General features: G+C 41.8%; 1 protein-coding gene across 6 annotated transcripts in view; it reads right to left on the minus strand.

Annotated features, from left to right (window-relative positions):
- Positions 1–19,996, minus strand: part of LOC306788651 (myosin IXb) — a 28,427-nt gene extending 8,431 nt beyond the window's left edge. For 3 of the 6 annotated variants that reach the window (XM_079284241.1, XM_079284239.1, XM_079284244.1), the window contains exons 1-25: positions 19,709–19,996; positions 18,604–19,414; positions 11,823–11,917; positions 11,554–11,616; positions 11,363–11,462; positions 10,734–10,834; positions 9,370–9,493; positions 8,985–9,074; positions 8,715–8,831; positions 8,204–8,338; positions 7,613–7,734; positions 6,615–6,756; positions 6,109–6,298; positions 5,818–5,893; positions 5,193–5,285; positions 5,051–5,090; positions 4,461–4,583; positions 3,872–3,952; positions 3,654–3,764; positions 2,934–3,056; positions 2,368–2,517; positions 1,868–2,013; positions 1,071–1,394; positions 857–938; positions 427–621 (exon numbers count right to left, since the gene is read on the minus strand). In XM_079284241.1, the coding sequence (XP_079140367.1) occupies positions 427–621; positions 857–938; positions 1,071–1,394; positions 1,868–2,013; positions 2,368–2,517; positions 2,934–3,056; positions 3,654–3,764; positions 3,872–3,952; positions 4,461–4,583; positions 5,051–5,090; positions 5,193–5,285; positions 5,818–5,893; positions 6,109–6,298; positions 6,615–6,756; positions 7,613–7,734; positions 8,204–8,338; positions 8,715–8,831; positions 8,985–9,074; positions 9,370–9,493; positions 10,734–10,834; positions 11,363–11,462; positions 11,554–11,616; positions 11,823–11,917; positions 18,604–19,365 (3,585 nt within the window). In that variant the 5' untranslated portion in view covers positions 19,366–19,414; positions 19,709–19,996. Of the gene's footprint in view, positions 1–426; positions 622–838; positions 939–1,070; positions 1,395–1,867; positions 2,014–2,367; positions 2,518–2,933; positions 3,057–3,653; positions 3,765–3,871; positions 3,953–4,460; positions 4,584–5,050; positions 5,091–5,192; positions 5,286–5,817; positions 5,894–6,108; positions 6,299–6,614; positions 6,757–7,612; positions 7,735–8,203; positions 8,339–8,714; positions 8,832–8,984; positions 9,075–9,369; positions 9,494–10,733; positions 10,835–11,362; positions 11,463–11,553; positions 11,617–11,822; positions 11,918–18,603; positions 19,415–19,708 lie in introns of all 6 variants that reach the window. The other 3 variants (XM_079284240.1, XM_079284243.1, XM_079284242.1) reach the window with 3 other exon arrangements.
- Positions 19,997–21,962: the final 1,966 nt, after the last annotated feature.

Below are 21,962 nucleotides of genomic sequence, written 5' to 3' on the forward strand. Positions count from 1 at the left end.
CATTCGTCGTATGGTATTTTAGGTTTTTGTACTATAAACATGAACAAAATGAACAGAAATTAAGCAACAAGCTAAAATAATTAAGCAACAAGCTAAAATAATTAAAGTTACTTTAAAATGAAGACAGGCGAAGAAACTGTGACTGTAAAGCGATACACCATATTCTGTGGGAACTCTGAACTGTACCTGCTGACCTGAAGCTCATTGAAGAAAAAAAAGAGACAAAAAAGATCAGAAATGAGCTTTGGAAATGGGCTTTTAAGAATTCCTTTTTTGCGTTTCGGAAACGAGAGCCTCCTTGGCTGCTGCACAGAAACGATAAGTGTCCCAGAGCAATGCAACCTTCAATCCGTTTGAGACATACACATGCAAGGCCTGCATGCAGAGGAGAGCCGTGGTCGGTCTAAATGTCCCTTCGGTCAGTACCTTGACCTGGGATTTGGCGGCCCGGAGATCCGCGCTACTGGCCGCGCCCCTCAGGCTGGCTACATGGGGGCTGATGGGAGGCAGCGGAAAGCTCCAGTACTCGCTCTCCTTGGAGATCCCAACGTTCAACAGACCGCTGCGGGTGTAGGCTAAGCGCCGCTTGCGTTTGGGCTGCTTGCGGAAACGCACCCTGACCTGATTGGGCCAGGAAACGTGATGAGGCACAGACTGGGAGCCCTTCTTTGATTCATGCGTAAGGAGCCTCCATTTGTGTCGTTGTCAGTTTACAGCACACATAACTACAGTTCTTTGAAACGCCAACATTTATTGTTGTACAGGACACTTACAACTGTACGAGGAGCAAAACGTTAAATGGATTGAATGTTCTAGAGTTTTTAAAATGATGTCATACCATATTGACAAAGATTACCTCGTTGGTAGAGGGTGAGCTATCGGAGCCTGATGAGCTGATCGTTGATAGTTCATCAACAGACATGGACTTCCCTTTGAGCCTGCGTTGCAGAAGGAAAGAAGAGCGGAGCTGTGGACTATTGTGGGACTTTGCAAGTATTGGTAAAAGCATCAAGATATACATTATGTCCAACATTTGTGGAGAACGATTTCTCTGACTTTAGGATGCTTACTGAAACTCTTTCCGAACGCCTTGGCGCCGCCGTAGTTCTGGACTTGATTCGTCCGTCCGTTCTCCGTCGCTCTTTCTTCCCGTCCACCGCTCCGCCTTCTCCTTCAAGGCCCCACCGTCTGTGTAGCGCTGCAGCGAGCTGCTTTTAGAGGGGCTGGTGCGGTCATCACTGCCAACTTTAGGTTCCAGTGGGAGGGAGAGGGGCCTGTTGAGAGGGGGAGGGGATCCTCTGCCCTCTCGCTTCTCTCTGCTCATGGACCTCTGCTGGGTCCTGTTGGGGCTGAGCTCCACTTCTTGCTGCCTCGTCAACTCCCTTTTTGTCAAACTGTTATGTAAGAACCACTAAAATCAGACTGGCATCACAAAAACATATCCATAATACAAAGGCTTGTGCTTTATTTTAGGTTTTGAATCTAATTCCACCAAAAATGCACATTGTGTACAGTAAACTGAACAGAACAGAAAATGCCAAAAATATTTGTTTATGCTTTTTAATATTTGCCCACTACAGTAACTAGCATTTTTATTTACATTGCTTCTTCGGCTTTATAAGAAAATAGTTTTTTCAAAGACAAACACACTACCTGATCTGGTTTTTAAACAAACATTTAGTAAAATTGTGATCATAGAGGCAGTTCTGTATGCAGCACATTATCCCAGTACACCCGTCATGTTATGTCAACAACATGGATCCAATATTTACACTTTTCATTTTCACGTGTCTTGAGGAACCTGCTAAACATACATGTGCTGGCTTCTTTTTCTAAAATCATGCAGTTGTGTAGGTTTAGTACGTACCTGTCCCGTCCAGGCCGGGTCTTGGACATGTTCTTATCGTCCTCCGTCTGATGTTGGCGATTTGACTTCTTGAGCGAACTCCTCCATGCTGTCTGGATCACCGTAGCAGCTCGGTTTTGGTTCTCGTAAAACCCACGCCAGTTCCTCTAAAAAAAAACAAAAAAACACCAGAAATCCTCTGTCAACTTTAATATGTTGTACTTTAACTTGTTTGTGTGACTTTATATTTCTTTTTTTGACAGGATACCGAGTAGGAAAGACACAGGGATGTATTATTTTTAGGCACCGTATAATTTTACTTTTTAATCTTATGTTGTTGTAATTTACTTTTTCTATTTTATTATTTTACTCTATTTACTGTTATTGCTATTCTATTTTGCACTGGTGTCAGCATTTCTTCTTAAAACACTTAATACTTATTACTCTATTGTTGTAAATAATACATTTTTTTTCTTTTGTTGTATGCTTTTCTTTACAGTATTTTATACGATGAATGGTACCTGTATAATCATTGTGGCATCTTTTTTTTGCAGGAAATGGATCCGTAACAGAATGGCACGGAACCAGCGCTGCATGATGATGATGTGACGCATCATTTCTTTGTTGTGAGTGTCTTGGAGCAGTTGCCGCTCCTTCTCCTTGAGAAACACCTGAGCAGATGAAAGAGAGGCGCACACTTGATGAAACCACTGGGAACATTTATACTGTGTTATCTGTGGTACATTTTAATACATGCATGACTTACATTATGTGACTTTTATGTGTTTTTATGACTTTAAGTAAAGCATGACATCTGCCATGTCTTTTTAGGAAGTGATTCATAACAATAATAAACTTTAAGAGACATTTTAATCTTCACAAAATTCCTGCTTGTCACGTCATTTGTTGGATGCGTTAAATTCAAAACCTATCAACAGAAACATGGGTACATGCAGTACTCATGGGTGACCTAAGTATGAAGTCATTTCCCAGGCATGGCAACGTTTCATCCTCTGGCCATTGTGATACAGAGGACCATGGTGAGTTAAGTTCAGAACAAATGACTGACATGATCAAGAATATTTACCTTGCTTTTTCCTATTTGATAAGTGGTCTTATCCAGCTCCATCTTCTCAAGCAGTTCAGTTATGTGCTCTGGCGTCACAGTAGCTCCTTTTGGAAGCAACATTCTGAACTTCTCAAAAAATTCCTGTCATCAAAAGAAAATGGTTTCAGAAGTGCAAAGTGCTTTCTTCTCACGAGCCAGGTTTCCTTCGAAATGTGTCACAAACTTCAATTGAATTTCGATAAAATCTGCAAAAGAACATGCCAATCAATGCTCTTTTTCACCCGCTAAAGTTATGCAATTATTAGGAGCTGGTTCACCCAGATGAGCAGTAGGTGGCACCAATTCTACAGTCGGAAAAAAACATTTTACCATTGCAGAAGAAGAGGGCGCAGCAAGATGATGTAATTAAAAGAGCACCAGTCGACCTCAAACGGTGAAAAACATTGCAGGAAACCTGATAGAAATATGACACTTCTGATTGTTTTTAAATGTAATAATGTGAAGAAGGTCAGATCAGATCTGTGTGGAGCAATGAGGAGACTCCTTAATCTGCTGCTAGCTTTCATCTCTTCAGCAGACCAGAAGCTGCAGTGGAAGTGGAAGTCTCATGCATCAGGTACTTCATCATATATTTGCTAAATCTGTTTCCATTGCACTTTGTCGAATTTTGCTTTTAAGGATACACCAACTTTTTCACCTAAACCAAGCGAAAAAACATAATTCAGAAGGATTGCCCACCTTGAATGTGTATTTGGCACTGTAGCCGGACTTCTGGATGTGAACCATCTGCAGTATGCCTTGGTACTTGATTTGCCGAAGCACAAGTTCATCATCGAAGTGCAGCTCCTTCTGCAAAAGCAAAACATTTTCCCCAGTGATGACCTGTGTTATCCGGTCCAACACGTAGGATTACATGAACAATGAGGATGATGGAACAGAATCACAGATGCCGTTACCTTTTCAGCGTTGGAGCGAACACAGAAAATAAAGAATGGCTCGGCTTTTTCAATTGCCTCCATCAGCTTTCCGAGTGAGGTCTGTGAGAAGTACATGCATTTTGTAATGTAGTTAATAAAAAATGTGGATACGGGAGACTATAGCTCAAGTGTGGTTTCACTTGCTGTAAAATAACCCTCGATTTCTTAATCAAACAGGTCAAACTATTGGAGTCTGAAATCGACTTAGATTGTTAACGGGCAGTGAGTGTGAAGAGGAGGGCAGGCTTCAAAAATCCAAAACAATCTCCCGATTAGTCACTGAGACCACATATTCTATTATAAATATCTAAAAAACAAAACAGAAAGAATGTGCGGCCTGAAGTTCAGACAAAATGTCCGATGTACTGTAATGTAGAAGAGTGCCTTACTTGTATCCTAGTAATACAATGATAAAAAGGAGTATCACCTTCAAACGATGAATCTCATTTCGAGACTTGAATCAAACTCTTCCCGACCACATACATGAATGTAACATGAAGTGATGATTTAAAGTTGTCCTTTATGAAACACAGCCATAATGGTCAGCAAAGGTGCAGAGAGAACAAACCTGAAACTGAGTGCCAACTGTCGGGGGCATTGTCCTCCGGTGAGGGTGGAAGATGAATTTGCTGGTTCGGTCATGTGCGGCGAGACCGACAACATGTCTGAGGGACTGCAAATCCATGAGGTTCTGTTTGAAGAAGCAGAATAAAGTCGGTCAGCTTTCTGACTCCCGCAACAAAAGGACTTTGGACGGACATGTGGATGAAAGGATGAGCTGAAGAATGAACAAACTCATTTTCACTTTTTAAGATAGACAAAGATCAGTGGAACAGTACTGGTTTTGAAATGACGTAAAAAGCTGTGAGCTTCACCAACACTGCACCCGTTTGTAGCAGCAATCTCCTCTCTCTCTCTCTCTGGTAATCCACATTACCACCGTCACTGTTGTCGTCGGTGTGTTGGCAAATAACCTTCTCGCAAAATGAATCTTCAGACTCTGTTTTAAAAGTTTACTCAACAAGATTCACTCTGTGCTCAATGCTATGACGTAATCGGCAGCCTTACTAAAGGAGCATGTCAACATCTTTGCTACTAAATAACCAAACGCATCTTATTAACTCTAACGTGGCTCCCACACCATCATCAGCAGTTTACCTTTGGAATGAGCTGCTTTTGTCGACTGCCTCGATTTTTCCTGCAGAAAAGACAGAAAAGATGAAACTCAACATGCAGCTCTGGAAATAAAAAACTGAAAAGCTAACACATCAGTGTGTGTTAAACCATGAGGCCCACTTACGTTCTCTTTTCATAATTGACAAAGATGTCTTCAAATACATCAAGAGGATGTTCATCAGAGCGATCAAAGGAGAAATCCAGAGTCAGGCTGTTGCTGTAAATGTCAGAAAGTATTACATTTTAAGGTGTATTTTTTTTTTTTTTGACAAGCATACCGTAACAGCTGATCATTAATGTTAAGGCACATGCGTGGTTTGTTCTGGGTCACTATTTTGTCTTTGAAAAAGAGTGACTGTTGTTTTGTGAGAATATATTTTCTTGTTGTGATCTTGTGTTTGTGTAATATAGTCGAACTCTTCTCTCCATAAGAGATCTCAATGAGATATCCTTAATAAATAAAGCTTCACTAACTCATTATCTAAGAATAAATAAATGAGTAAATGAATGAATGAATGAAAAAGCAATGAATATAGTATTTGTGCCTGTGTTTGGGATGTAATCTGGATGGTTGATTGCTACAGTTGTTAATCAATTGTTAATTCTCTAAAACAGAAAATGCCTGCCTGATCTAAAACCCATTGTCAGTTCGAATACATTTGGTTGTATCACAATGAAAGGTAGGTTGGAACAGAGACATGTCAGTGGCGGTAAAATCAACTATAAGCGCATTAGTGTAGTACATTTACCTGGACAGGCTTGACAAAGCACTGCTGCTCTTTTTCATGTCTTTGAGGGTTTTGCGAGAGCCTCGTCGAGCAGATACTGTGGCGACAAAGCAACAAATCTGTTGTATGTAATAAAACATTTCTCAAAAGAATACAAACATGTTGAGATGGAAGCTGACTGAGTCGTTCAGAAAAAGTCAGTAAAACAAACGCGTCATTCCGGCAAAGATGCATTTTGCACTTTTTTTTTAAACAAGGTTTATTATTTCAGCTGCTGAAAATGCGGCTCGATGAGCGACTAAAGCTACTTACGTGATTCTGCCCGCTGGCGGCCCAGTTCCTTGAATACTGAGAGGATGCGGATGGTGGCTCGGAGGACTCCCCATCTGAACAGCGCTTCTGGACTGGATGCAACCAACTGATGAACAAACGCCCGCTCGCTGCTCCGTAGAAGTGATATGACTTCAGGACGCATGTGCTCCGTGTTTTTCTGCCGGAAATCCTTTAGAACAAAAAGAATCACGATTAACATGCCGGATTCCTTGTTTTCTTGTTGCAGTTGCACAAGGGAGCCCCACAGGCATTACTTGTATTCACAACCTTCAACTTCACAGTGCAACAACAGTCTTCTTGGGGGGAGGGCGCAGCATTAATCATTCACTTCGTTCAAAGATTTTCCAGGTTTTTCTCACGGTGGCTTATCTAACAAGGCTACTGCAGACCCATCACTGTGTCACAGTGTACTTTTGTTGCATTTCAAATGTGTATTATTTACTTTGTAGAATAAAGAGGTTTGCAGTGTGGGAAATATACCCCACCTTGATGTGATATTTAATCCTTCCAGCAAAGTGTTGAATGACAAAAGTAGGCTCTCCATGTGAGGACGGAACAACTAATGGGTTGTCCCCATGTTGCTGCTTCAACTTGTCCAACAGGGTTTCATCTGTGGCCTGAGGGACGCTGAAGATACACAGAGAGACAGACAGAATATCAGTTTCTTAAAAGACAATGTATAGACCCACACAAAGGTAATCCCTCTGAATCCTCAGTTATAACCCACTAGAAGTGTGTGGCGGTGTCTGTATCTGCAGGCCTTCTGCCTGTATTTTCTTATTTTGTGTTGTTCGGGGTGTTTCTGGGCGCCAACCTCTATTAAAAAAAACATAGCGACCAGGTGCCAGATCGTAAGCACGCATTCCAAGAGGAATCTACGAAAATAGCGTGGACAAAACGCTAACATCGCAAAGTGAAAAGTCAAGCGGACAAATCTCTTTCTAAAACGGGACTTAATCAACAGTTGACTTCCACCATACGAACACGTATGCATAACATACGGTATGTGGTACAGAATATCAAAAGCAACATCAACTGATCGACTAGAACGGTCGAAAAACACTTGCTGAGATGATGATTTCATGATACACAATACTGTACGAGAGCATTTTACTGAAAAAACTATACAATACAAAAATAATATTAATTTTTTTGAGTTTTATCTAATATCAATTTACAATGATCATGCATGCAGTTGTGCTTACTTAAAGGCATGTTGACATCCATGTAAAAACATGAATTCCAAGCAGGATCGAAACATGCATTTTGATTTCGTTGACCCATATGATATTAAGATGATATTACCATCATTTAATTTAATTTCATGTTTATTTGGTAAGGACAAATACATGTAGAATTGTAAAATAATTGTCCAATGCAGTGTATCGCAGCCTTCCTAGCCACTGCTAATTTCCAATGCTCGTCCCATCATATGTCGAGTGTGAGAAATCACAGCGGGGGAGAATGTTACATGTTCACCTACTTGCTCTCCATATCCAGCAGGTCAAAGAGTCCGGTTGACTCCTTGCTGATCAGCTGAATGCAGCCGCTGTTGTCAGTGTAGTCGATGTTTTGCCAGGTGATGCCCTCTGACACATAATCTTCCTGTAATATATTGAAATTTCAACAAATGTATAAATCGGTCACTTGTTTAAATACTTGGTTAAATGTACATTAATGTGCGTGCGTCTGTGGCACCGACGAAGAGATGTATTCGTAACAGCCAAACAGTAAATACAGTGCCTGCAAGTTTCAAGACGACTTAATGCCAACTGGATTCAAGAATAATAAACAAAAAATGCAAAGCACCAAGAAACACTTAAAGGACTGCTTTATGGAGTTAAAACACTGCAGTAAATCTGTCTGTAAGACAATGCAAGTCCTGCATTTTGATAACATAATTTCAGATATTTAAAGATTTTTGCAGGCACAGTGGTAACTCACTGCACAGGCTACAAAGGCAATTAGACATTTAATAAAAAGTGCCGGCCATGCAGAGACCAAATACAGAATGAAGACTAACCACCCCTGAATGTCACCAAACATTCAAATGAAGAAAACAAAAAACACTGACTTGCTCGAGCTTGAAGACGTGCTGGTTGATGTAACACTGCACTTTCTCATTAGAGTAGTTGATGCACAGCTGCTCAAAGCTGTTTGTCTGGAGGTTCTCGAATCCAAACATATCCAGGACGCCGATGGACAAACACTAAACACACAACAGAAAACAGCACAATTCATAACCAACATACAAAACAGCAGCACACCGGAACCTTGATCACAATATTCAATAGCTACGTCACGTGACGCTAAACCTATGTTCTTATGCATGTTTGTATTTCTGATATGAAATGCAACCTTTACTTCAGATACACGAGAGCACAGAAATCATATAATTCCCTTTTCAGCATTGCATTTGATGATACTTTGTTATATTTGAATATGATTTTAAAATGTTCCAGTGGGCAAATTAACTTTAAAGTCAAAATCATGCAGACTGAAAGTATTTTTTTCCCCCTCTCCAATTTGACTAAACATGCAGGCCTCCTGCAGCCAATGCTGCAGTTTATGCCTGTGAGACTTACGGTGACCGACTCCTTCATGTCTCGTCTGTTGAACATTGCGTGGTTGATGTGAAGGATGATCCAGTCAAACAGAGCACTGTATAAAGACTTGGCCATGGAGTCCCGCACTGTGGAGGCCTAAACACACAGAAACATCACACAAAGCGAATTACAACTCAAACTCAAGTGAAATAAAAAGCTTTTGCAGACCTCAACATATTCATATCATATTTAATGATTTAATAATTAAACTTAAAAGGGGCAGCTCGAATAATACATTTCACTATATACCTCTTGTAGTGTGTACTGCGATACTACGGTGGCGTTGGCGGTCACTACTCTCCTCTTGGTCAAAGTCTTGACCAGTTGCTCCTTTTTCACCTGGAAAAACAGTTAAACAGAGAGTTTCACCACACTGTGTCACACATTATTTATCCCACACAAAAGCCCTAGTCATGACTCAAACACAACGGGTTGAAACATGTTTGTTCTCAACAGAGAGCTATTTTGGGTGTAGTGATGACGCAGTTCATTTCCAAGAGTTACTGTGATTTCATCCCAAGTACAGGCTTTTTATTGAACACCAGAAATCAAATGGAGACTGCAGATGATAACTCCAGATGATAATTTAGCAATTAGCAGACATAAATCAATTAGTTTCACTTCGGGAACGTACTTTGAGCAGGTTAGACAGTGTGGACAAAACTTCAGCAGGTCCAACATCCAGGACTTCAGTGTCCTCCGACTGCGTGTACGTCACATTGCCCAGGTGCAGGATGGCAGAGAGGATGGAAAATATCCTGCACAGTAGAAGTACACACACACACACACACGGCTTATTTCTGGCTGAAAAGCATGTACATCATTTTGACTAGCTGTGTATTTTCAGTTGCATACTTTATATTCCATGAAAGGTTTTCGTCTCAATATCCATTTCAACAACAAATCTGACTGACTTGTTTCATATTCGGTTTGCCCCGTTGCACCAGGCTTCAGTTGAACACACACACACTTTCTTTCTCACACTCTGTACTGACATATGAATAGTTTGGAATCTTATTTACATCTCTTTTGCCGTCTATTTTAACCTTGCTAGTTGATAGGTGATGACGGGTGACTCCATGAAGTTGCACCATTGGCCATTGTTCTTTCAAAATGAATGGGCTCGACAGTGATGACGTCTTGGCCTCTGCGATCAACTTTCTCAATACACACGAGGTTGTTGCGCAACGTGTTTGTTACTACCGCCACCTGAAAACCTCAAACCAGAAGTTTGTGTCACAGTTGTTTTCTGTATAAAATGTATATTTTCCTGGATATACACATTATGTTTCAAACGTGGCGTTTCGAGCCCATATTTAGGGTGTCGTGACAGTTTGGTGAACATGTTATAGGAGTGACGTAGTGTGGCTGTAGCGAGTGTGCGGCCGAGGAGGAGAGAGAGCTTGACGTTGGATGCGCTCAGAGAGCAGACGGGTGTTGACAATCGGGTGCAGAGAAGAAATGACCAGTAAAGTTGTCAGGTGGAAGTAAATGTACAGTTCAGGTTTCTGCTTGTTCGTGAATAAATGCTGCAGCTCACCGAAGTGAGAATCAACAAAACAAGGTCCAACTGTGCGTTGCTCTGTCGATTTATTCATCTAAGCAGTCTCTTCAGTTATTCACCAGGACGACCAACCTGAACAGGTTACAAACTATGCTGCTCACGCTTTAATGTGTGCGAGGTGTCCCGAGGCCGCCAGGCGCTTGACGACAACGCTTGCCGCATTTTTTCCCCTGCTTGACTTGACAAGCTGTGACCTGTTACAGACACCAGTGTAGAAACGAGGAACTCTTCCGACAGTGTTCAGTTGAAGAACAAATGACTTTGCCTACCTACAATATCTTTAGATTGTAACGGCTAACTGTGAGCTGTGTGTAAGCGTTGTAAACGCCGTCTGACTGAGATTTGCTGTAAAGGTCAGTAAAGCTACACTGGTCAGTTTGACTCCGGCTTTCAGCTTTGCTGTTGTGTTGTTCATTATCAAAAATCATACATACTGTTTCTTGGTGGAGGCCAGGAAGCCAACCATCTCCATAGCTTGATGGAGCCTCTTGTACTCATGCCTAAGTTTCTCCTCGCCATCTAAAGGGAGCACTTCCTGCAGAACAGTCAGAAGGAACACGAAGAGAAAGAGGTGCTTAATATTATAAAGCACAGCCACAGAGGTGTATGAATGGAAACAGACAACACCGGCGATCTAAAGGTCCACACATGTAGAAACCAGACGAAGGAATTGTCTCTTTTCTTCATTGATTTCTTGTTAATATTTGAGGTTTTATCTGAGTCTCTATAATGTACTTTGGTCAACGTGTGTTATTTGTAAGTGCTCTCTATAAATACCGGTAGATTGACTTTTTTAAAAGACATAAATAAAAAGGACGAAATAGGCAACAGTATCATTATGTCAACATGGCCTGAACTTCTCAAGATAATAAAATGATTTTGAGGGAAAGCAGCTCATTGAAGCCTAGTTCACCTGCAGTTTAACAGTTTTATGCGAGTGAGAAGTTTCTAGATGTTGTGGGTCTGTCTCTATAAAACATCCACCTTTGGTTTTCCCCGTTTGACAATATAAAGCTGCTCCTCCCCCGTCTCTGCTGTTGTAAAGTGTGTGGATCAAAGGTACCTGCTTGAGGTAGAGATAATCTTGCGGCTTCAACAGATGGAACTCCTTTTTCTCGTCTTTGGACGCGCCCACCAGCAGATAGTAAAACACGTGGTAGCTCCTGCGGGTCAGAGGTCACAGAGCACCATTATACACAATCAGGGCTCACGTAAGTTTCATCTCAACTCGGTTTCCGAGTGTTTTTAATATACCTCTCCCCTTGATCTCTGGACACCAGGCGGAACTTATCCAGGAGGTACTTCTTAATAACTGCCCTGCAAGAGACACACAAAAAGAGAATGTCAAGAAAACCTATGAAGCTTTGGTGCGGTTGCCAACATCGTACAATTATGACACAAGGAAAACGAACTGTTAAACTAAACAAATATATCACCCAAGATAAACTGTAAACTCTGCTGCAGAAGTTATTGACTAAATAAGTAGCGACGGTTGGTGAGAAACATAAAACATGAAGCCTTACCCTCTGATGACACCGCTCTCCAGATAGTTGAGCTGGATGAACTTCCCAAAGCGACTGGAGTTGTTATTCTCTGTCGTTTTAGCGTTGCCAAAGGCCTGTTTAAAACATAGCGAGCATAAGTTTTCACTGCAATAAACAGACAAATGTGTAGGCATGTTTCTCACAGACACTGGCACCCGCGAGTAAACACTGCAAATGTTTGCACAGAGCAGCGATCCAATAAATAACTTTGGTTGTTGGATGGCAGGGGACTGTTTCTGTTGGCAACATTGTGAAACATTGAAGATCAAGTTGGTCTAACTCTGAACTTGGGCTTTAATTATCACTTACACTGTTGATTATTTTCTCGGTTAATTGTTGATTAATCCTTTGTCGAACATTTTTGGGTAAAGTGTCAAAAACTTCCCAGAGCCCAAGGTGACGTCTTCAAATAGCTTGTTTTGTCCAAAAACGATTGACTGATTGATTATCTCACTATTTGTTGCAGCTTTGCGCTGAACAAATTAAGTGAAAGCAAAGCCGCTCTCACGCAACAACATCTGAGAATTAATCAGCATTCAAACAAATTACACATCAATTGAAAACAGTGTTAGCAGGCATCATCTCACTGATACAGAGGCCCTAAGAGGCAAGTGAGGAAATATAAATCTGGTGATCCATTTTCTAAGTCTGATCTAAAATCGTTTTCTTGATTTAAGAACAGGTGAGAAAAAAAAGCATCTGTGCCAGGCTCATTGTTGTCTTCCAGGTGAGTTTTAACTCCTCCATGCATTCTAAACATATGTTGTATGTTAACAAGTTATGCAAATTAAAACTCACCTGAAAGAAAACACACTTTGTCATATTTAGTACATGGGGTAGATTTGCACTGACGCCTCTTGTGGCCGACATTAGTATTACAACAACAAACACTTTTTTTAAATTTTCACCGCACAAAACTTACAGATGAAAAAACAACTATTAATGAACTTAGAAATATTATCATACATATTAAACCTTTTTTCACCTGTTTTTAAATCATAAACACAGGAGAGAAAACTATTTAGATCAGACTTAGAAAATGGATCACCAGATGTCTTTTTCTCACTGGCTTCCGTACCTGTAAGACCCTTGAACATAAAACTCATTATATGCAACTAAACTTTTCTGAAAATTTAACTGATGTGTTATTTTATATTTGACTTCACATGAACACTGCCAAGAGGTTCCACCACCACATCGCCATCATCACTAATTCACTTGCATCTCTGCGTAGTATTTCAGTCACATTGACTGCAATGCATTGTCAGGCTTTTTTGACCAGTAACGCAATTAAACCAGGAGACTCACATCATTTATGCACAGGTTCAAGTGGCCACAAACATTGAAAATAAAAGCTCCATTAAGCAGCCTTTTTGTCCAGTTCTCAACACGGCTTCTGAATAAACAGAGAGGAGTTTTACTCTCACTTAAGACACTTCCTTCTTCAGTGGTTGGTGTTTTTCTGCTCTGCTAATTCTCTGTCGTTCATAACATTTCAGTGAAAGATCTCAGTTTTTCTTCTACTGCAGGGCCGATGAAGTACTTAAAGAAAACTTCTATTGTTTCACCAATGTTATGAATGGTAAAACACTAAATCAATCAGCTGGTGAGAAGGAACTACTGATGAGTCAAGTACCACACAATTGACAGCGATCCTAACAATTGATGAACTTATCAATTCAAAGTTATTTGTAATAAACGGCCAATATTAGTTGATTTCAGTTTTTTCAGTTTCATATCATTATAAATTAAATACCTTTATTTTTTAACAACACAAGTAATTTAAAAACACTTTGGGGATCTGAAAAACTTGATGAGAATTTGCCATCATCGTCTAACCTAAACAATTAATTAAACTGCTGAGATCATCAATGATGAAGATTGTTCATTAGCCGCATCCCAAGAGGAAACTTTATGATCGACGTCACAGTTGCATGTTTTGTTATTCTGCGTGACTGGAGACGGTAACCAAGGTTCACGATCAACAACTAAACAGACTCCACCTACGCAGAGTCCCCACTGACTGACACATACAGGATTATGAGTGCCAATGGGCTGCAGCTGACTCTGGATCAGCTTTTACTTCCCAAGTATGAACCTTCCCCAAAGGAGAATAAAAATCCAAAATGAGCCCATGTCAGACGTACTGTTCTCCCTCATTCCAGATGGAGATATGCTGATGGTCGTGTCTTAACAGGCAACACTTGCACAGAGAGCGAGCCAGACCTGCAGAATGCACGCTGGCAGGTAAACCTTTGAATTACTGGAATGTTCCCTTCCCTTCCTTCCTTCTGTAAATACAGAGCATGGTTTTCATTGTCAACCGGATCAATCGAACATATATGAAGCAGTTGAAGAACAGCACGTGGTGAGAAGACGGCGTGTGGAGGAGGGAGAGAAACAGATGTTTGCCACGTCCTAGTTTGAGGTATAGATCCTCTGAAGGACACAATCACAGAGACGGCCAGGTTGAAATCACTCCAAAAACTAATGACGCATTCAGGTAGATCTGGTTTGTTTGTCAAGTAACACAAATTCCAGGCTTATCATCACGAATTTGGCCTTGGAAAACTGGTGGGAAAGGTGGGAAATACCAGTGGAAAACTGGGGCAGGTTCGATGACGCCTGATTTGACCGAATGAGCTGTGACATTTACCTTCCAAAGATGATGGACACGGGGAACACTGTTTATTCAGAAAATGGACAAACTGATTCATCGAACAATCTCTGCATCCAGCTTCTCAAATGTCAGGATTTGCTGCTTTTCTATTGTTTACATTAGGGTTGGGCGATATGGAGAACATCAAGTGCCATATTAGAATAGACAGATGAGATCTCGTCTCGTATCACGGTATTGATATAATATCTATGTATTGCCCAGCCCCAGTTTACAGTATTATAGATTTAATGTATTTTGACAGAATCAAGCAGTTTGAAAATGCCACTTACAAATGTCTTTGTAATTGAGGTTGACATTTTTTACTATATTCTGGCATTAATCAAACAAATAATCTATAGAGTCATTGATAATTAAAATAACTGTCAGATTCAGCCCGAATCAATCGAATTCTAATGCTGTCTACAAAGTATATTAGGCTGCTAAAAAGGAAAAAAACAATGACAATGGAGTGTTAAAGGCCTTAAGTTTCATAAAAATCCTACAAATCACAAGAAAAACAACAACTAGAAGACGGTCTGAAAAAATAAAATAGGTTTTTGTAGCACAAATGTTTTTTTGTCTGCTTGCTTTTTGTCTTGCAACCCCTTGAATGGGTCACAATCCCCCGGTTGGGAACGACCTCGTGATTATGTGAGATTTACTAACTTTGTGAGTTGCAGATCTACCCCACCTGAACATTGTATTAAACAACTGATGCAAAATGAATTGCGGGATACTGAACGATGACAATGATATACATCAGTTGTGTCTTAAAAAAGAGAACATTGGGATACAAAAATGGTTTCGACCAGATTACACCTTGAAACGTAGACCTCAGAGAATCAGAGATCCCTGAATTAAAACACAGCTGAACAAAGGGGGAAGAAAGAGCGGAGAGAGAGAGAGCAAAGAGAGAGAGAGAGCAAAGAGAGAAAGAGAGCAAAGAGAGAGCAAAGAGAGAGCAAAGAGAGAGAGAGAGCAAATAGAGCAAAGAGAGAGAGAGAGAGCAAAGAGAGAGCAGAGAGAGAGAGAGCAAAGAGAGAGAGAGAGCAAAGAGAGAGCAGAGAGAGAGAGAGAGAGCAAAGAGAGAGAGAGAGAGCAAAGAGAGAGCAAAGAGAGAGAGAGAGCAAAGAGAGAGAGAGAGAGAGCAAAGAGAGAGCAAAGAGAGAGAGAGAGCAAAGAGAGAGCAAAGAGAGAGAGAGAGCAAAGAGAGAGCAAAGAGAGAGAGAGAGCAAAGAGAGAGCAAAGAGAGAGAGAGAGCAAAGAGAGAGCAAAGAGAGAGAGAGAGCAAAGAGAGAGCAAAGAGAGAGAGAGAGCAAAGAGAGAGCAAAGAGAGAGAGACTTCATGGCCTCGGTTTGCCCACAGACCTGGCTGAGCCTGTTCTGACACGTTCCTGCTTCTCTTCTCTCTCTGGTGATCCCTCAAAGACAACGCCCTGCGAATTCTCCCTCTGGAGCTGCCTACCTACCGACCGCACATTTTTTCCCCATATTTGAATACAACTGTGATAGGCTGCAGTTTCACAATCGTGTCCAGTTTCCGCAACATTCTGATGTCAAGCGAGATAACATTGAATTCAAAGATAGAAGGAAAGAAAAATAAGACACGGTTTTGCAATTCCAGATAAAAAGGAAGAAGTACGTTAGGGTGTGACTCATGCATATAAAGGAAATATATATATATATATATATTTAAAAAAAAAGAAGATTAACACACAAAGTGATCCTCATTACTGCAGTAGGCAGCTTGCCAATAGGTCTGGCTTGGCCTACATTGATATTCAGTTTGGGTGTAAACACTTGTGCATGTTCTCCTCTGGTTTAACCTAAGGCTAACTGTTGTGCAATGACATCTCTATTTTCCCTAAGTTTGTTCCTTATTGACCTCGTAAAAAAATAAAAATGAAACAGAACAACGAGCCACTTTCTCTCCTCGAGCTAAATCTCTGCCTCTTTGAACCCCTTTCAGGAGAAGAGCTTAAAAGAACACACTGCCAAGAAGTTAACGGGAAAAATACTTCAGCTGTTGCTTAAGAAACACGTTGGACTCGTTCAGAGAGAGAGTCCATATTTAGTCAATCGTTGATGATAAGCTGACCCCATGGTGTGTGTGTGTGTGTGATCAGTAACAAAGCGGGGCAGGATCCTTGGTGAAAAAGGTTAGTCGCTCTATTGATGGATGGATAAACTATGTGCACGGTCACACTCATTGGCAGCTGGAACACATGTAACTGGTGCAAAGTGAAGAGACACAAGCAGCATTTGTTTTGTATCATAAATGAGCGGAAACCAACTAATGCATCGGCTCCCACTTGGCGATGTGTTCTCAGTTCTCAAAAAGTTCAGTAAGCACCAAGGAGGCGAGTACTTCCCTAAAAAGAAACGCATTCGGCCTGTTTTCCTGTCAGTCATTTAAAACACATCGTGTAATTCAATAAACTGAACTGAAACAGAAAGCACACATCACGGGGAAATGTGTCGTCCTGCTACTCATTGACAGTTACTGGAACACATGTGGCTGCCAACAAAGAAACCTTTTAACCGAAATGAGTGAGACTGAAGTTTTTTCTTTTTTTGTTTTTAAAGTGTGAATTCCTAGTTTTGCTCTTTGGTGCTTTTTTTGATTTGAACTAAATCCAAATGTGAGAGGAACGTCACGATACAAACTATGCAAACACTGACATTTTAAATATACCGTATGACTGATCAGACTGAGTTCTTCCTAATCATAGATCAGACAGCCTCTTTGTGGTTATTGTTGATAACAACAATTCACTCTTTTTTATTGCAGGAAGTGAGTAACACACGGTGCTGATGTTACATAGTTCTCCTGTGAGGGAGGTGCTTTCTTTATGTCACAGGTCTAAAGAGAAGGATATGAAAAAAAGAGTGGGTCATTTGTATGAAAGTAGTTTCCGTTAGCTGAACTCTGACCAACAAAACAAGAAAGAAAAACACATCCACATTAATCGGGTTTCGTCAACTGATAACATTTGGGGGTTTCACGAACCACTTGTGCATGCAAGTTAGTTACTGGGGTGGGAAAAAGATTTGGGGGGGGCGAGGTTACACTGGAAATGCCTCAAACGATATCAATATAAAAAGGACCAGACCAATAAGCTCTCAGGTGCTCAGAATTCATAGCATATTCACAGCATATAGCCCATAGTGGCGGCTCTAAATTGCCTGTTTCGTCCAACCAGCAGTGATAAAAGAAATACAGACACTCTATTTGCATGAATGTTAAATGGACAGTTCACCCCAAAATCAAAGACACATGTTCTTTATCTTACCTGTTGTGCTATTTATCAATCTAAATTGTTTTGGTGCGAGTGGCCTGGCCTCAATCCGCTGCGCCCACGGGACCATAATAAGAGGCAGCACGGAGTCGAGTCATTAAAGCAGCAAAATATCTCTGTCTCTCACTCTTACACACACATTTTTGTTTTTAACAAAATGTGTCATAATGAGTCCTCAAGTGCTGATTTTACTCATGTGGACGGCGTACACTCGCTTCTTTCTGTGCTCAGCATCTCCTCTCATCATCCCTCCGTGTGTGTGTGTGTGTGTGTGTGTGTGTGTGTGTGTGTGTGTGTGTGTGTGTGTGTGTGTGTGTGCAGACATACTTGGAATTCACCTTTGCGGGCCCTCTCCCCCCTAAACGGTGGCATTTTGAGGCTGCCGTCTCCGGCCGTTAAGCCTCTTCGGCTGTGCAAGTTCTCCAGAAACTCACATTAAAACGGTCTATGTTGACAAATAGCACTACAGGTAAGATAGTCTTAATTTGGGGCTGAACTGTCCCTTTAAGAAGTCAATCCTAACAGTTGAGAATCTGGAACCAGAAAATATTTGGCAGTTTTTGCTTGACGAACGACCCGATTAATAATATTATATGAATTAATATTAATTTTGATTGACTGACTGCCTGGCCCTTGGCCTTTTGAAGTAGATTTGTTGTCTGATACAGATAATGAGACAAACGTGTCAACTCTCATCTTCATACCTCTACAAAGTTAACAATGTGGACTGCTGCAACAGATGGGGGGGGGGGGGGGGGGGTGTCATTTGTTTTTTCAGGCGATTCACATCACAGTGACCTACCTCTAGCACCGGGCTGGCCCCGAGGATGGTCCGTTCAATGCCGCTGGAGTACGTCTTCTGGCTGAGGTCCGTCAGGCAGTGGATGAGATAACTGCTGCTCTCAGTCTTCCCTGAGCAGCTCTCACCAGACAACACGATGCACTGGTTGACCTGCCGAGTCAGCATTGCCCGGAAGGCCACGTCTGCTATGGCAAAGATATGAGGGCTGAGTTTGCCCAGTGGCTGGTTGTTGTACATCTTGACATAATTGGGATTGTAGTAAAGAGGAAGGAACTTATTGGGATTGATGGCGATGAGGATGTTGCTGGCGTAGGTGTAGATTTTGAGCTTGTAGAAGCGCTGGCGTAAAGCCTCCAGAATACTCTCCTCAGTCACAGTTTGCAGGTTACAGAGGTCACCATAGTCCTCGCCGCTGTTTTCTACTTGGTTGCCTCCATTGTTGGCTTGCTGCTCCTGCAGGATGAAGTAGTACCCGTGGCTCTGAGGGTGCCACCTCTGTGCCCCTCGCGGCCACAGCAGAGCTCTCTCCAACGGGCGGTCGCCAGCCTCCAGCAGCCTCTCCTCCCTCCCATGTCTCCTGACCTCCAGCAGGCTGTACGTTCGGCCGGCATCCAGGCCCAGAGTGACCACGGCATTGCGGATGACCGTCCGTACCGTGTCCGCAGCGCTGACCTGCAGGGGACAGTAGGTGGCTGTGTCCTGGGAGAGCCTGGGGTAGATCTGCACGACACGGGCCTCTCGATCATGTTCTTTCGTGCTCATCCTGATATGCAGACAGGCTTCAGCATAACTCACTCTCTGCCAGCATCCACTGTAGCAACACACGCATTATGTGACCAAATGGCAGTTTAACATGAAGGGGAATAAAAGGGGAATGAGCACAGGTCAGTCTAAGGTTGATTTACATTTTAAACATGTTCTTTAGGGTCAAATGTATTTATTTCTGGTACAAAAACTTCTGCAACAGGCAAATAAAAACGCATGTCTAGCAAATTGCCACATGTAAATAGGGCTACCTGCTGTGTAAACGACAGCCGACATTTCCCTCATTCCCATTCAAATTCCCACTTATGCAACAAAACCAAAATGTCAAAATAAGTCTCACCTTTTCAGAAACAAACACTCATTTCATCTTTAAAAAGCCGAAATACTCCTGAAAGCGACGAGAAGGGGAAGATCTCTGGCGTTAACGTACTCCTACCACACAACCTCAGGAAAGAAAAAAGTTCATTCACCTGAGCTTCCCAAAAAAAAAGAAGGAGAGCCAAGAAGCTGCTTATTACCCGTTTTCAATGATTAAAAGTAGATTCCCTTCTGTTCGGAGACCTTAACGCTCTTATAGACTACAGCTTCTTTAAGAAATCGAGATTAAGGACTCCGCGTCGTCCTGATAGAAAAGTTAGGCTCACTTTACTTCCTGACACACGTAAACACACCCACCCGTCGACGAGGTGGAAATAAATGTCTTTCCCTTCACTGACCTGAGAGCGGTCACAGTTCAGCCAACAGGAGAAAAAACAAAAAAACCACCACGGGACTTTGTGTCGGGGCGAAAGAAGGTGACAGTGGGCACATCCCAAGTCTCTTAATTGCATCCCCGTTTCCCTCACTTGCGTCCTTTCCTTGCGTCTTAGTCCCTCCCACCTGGGATGCATGGCAACCATGCGAGGAGAGAGGAAACGAGGAAATCTATTTTAAATTAAGAGAAAAGAGAAGTCCTTTCCTCTAAAGCAGAGGTCTTCAACAGGGGGTCCGCGGCCCCTAGGGGGTCCGCGAAATTTTTGGTTGATTAGACAATAAAAAAAAAATAAAAAAAGATAATATATATTTTTTCTCTAAACAAGAATCTGTCCATTATTTTAATATCTTTATGCATGGCAGTGGCACTAATAGGCCATCACTAATTTTTCGTTTCCACATTTATGTTTAAAATAAAAACATCAATTTGAATAGCTTGTGTGCATGATTATCATGCAGTTGACAGACAATGTTGATATTGACATTGGTATCAGCTGACAAGGTATGTTTATATATGGCAGTGGCACGGCCTCCCTCCTCACTGTACCTGTTTAAAATGAAAACATGAATATATGAACCTGTGTATATTTGAATAGCTTAGTATTGAATGCACAATGAAGAGCTACACACGGTACTAGGCCCATCTAATATAAAACACAATTTTATACAATAAATATAGTCGGGGGTCCCTGCTCCATCTCTCTATCAGTTTGGGGGTCCTTGGCCTGAAAAATGTTGAAGACCCCTGCTCTAAAGCGTCACATGAAGCGGACGTCTGTTTCTGATGACGGCGGCCGCTGATCACAGCTGGATCAGCTGTCAGTCGACTCTAACAGCTGGAGTGACTTTTCAGAAGTTTGTGTCTAAACACATGATCACTGTACTTAACAACAGTAGCTAACACTAATAACTAATAAAGACACAAAGTTATCATCACTGCCAGAGTAGAGGTGTTCTCTCTCTGTAGCATTTTACCTCTTGAACATATGTATTGAGTATTTATACACAGTCTGTGGTATTTATACTGTGTTCTGCCCTGAGTCTCTTTCATCAACTCAGTCGCCGGTCGACAGTATCGAGGACGACGTACCGTCAACAACTCCTGGCTCAATATGTGAGGAAGCACCTGCTGAACCTGCGCCAGGTGCAACAGCACAGGAAGAAATAAAGAAAATGTCAGTTCAGATATTCGTGGAGGAGCTGGTTTCGTGGATATTCAGGAAAGCAAAAGTGAACTGGACCACTGCAGACTCCGAGGCCATCATTATGCGTCTGGTTGAAAGAACGTGGATCGAAGTCCAGGGTGTCGATTTTGATCTCACCCCAAACACGTTTAAAGAACTTGACAAGGCCATTTTCCAGGACCTGTAAGAAGTGGGGCGATGTAGAAATGGTGCTGTTGTCCATGACATTAGAGGAACTAGAACTTGGGAACTGCATTGCCTCCTCTGTCAAAGATCACCTGATGACACCACTCAAAAAGAGCAGCACCATCTCTTTAATGCGGTATTCATCTTGAGGGTTCATTTCTTCAAAATGAATGCAATAAAGAGCTCCAGGGCTGCCTCACATCCAGGTTTTGTTTCCTGCACTGTCCTCCGTCCATCATCATAGAGGGACAGAGACCAGCGGAGCAGGTCACCCCGACGTGGTGCAGGTCTTGAGCTCTCAGGGCCACCTCTGAGGTCAACAGTGTGATAGAGAGCGACACCACGGAGAAATTGAATTGACCTCATTTGTTTTGAATGGTGAGCTTTAGGGATTGAGCACCACCTCGTGGAAGTTTGAGGTATTACAACCAGCTCACAGCACACCGAGTACACTTATTTTACCAGATAAAA

This window comes from Melanostigma gelatinosum, assembly GCF_949748355.1.
Source record: "Melanostigma gelatinosum genome assembly, chromosome: 15".
NCBI lineage: Eukaryota > Metazoa > Chordata > Actinopteri > Perciformes > Zoarcidae > Melanostigma > Melanostigma gelatinosum.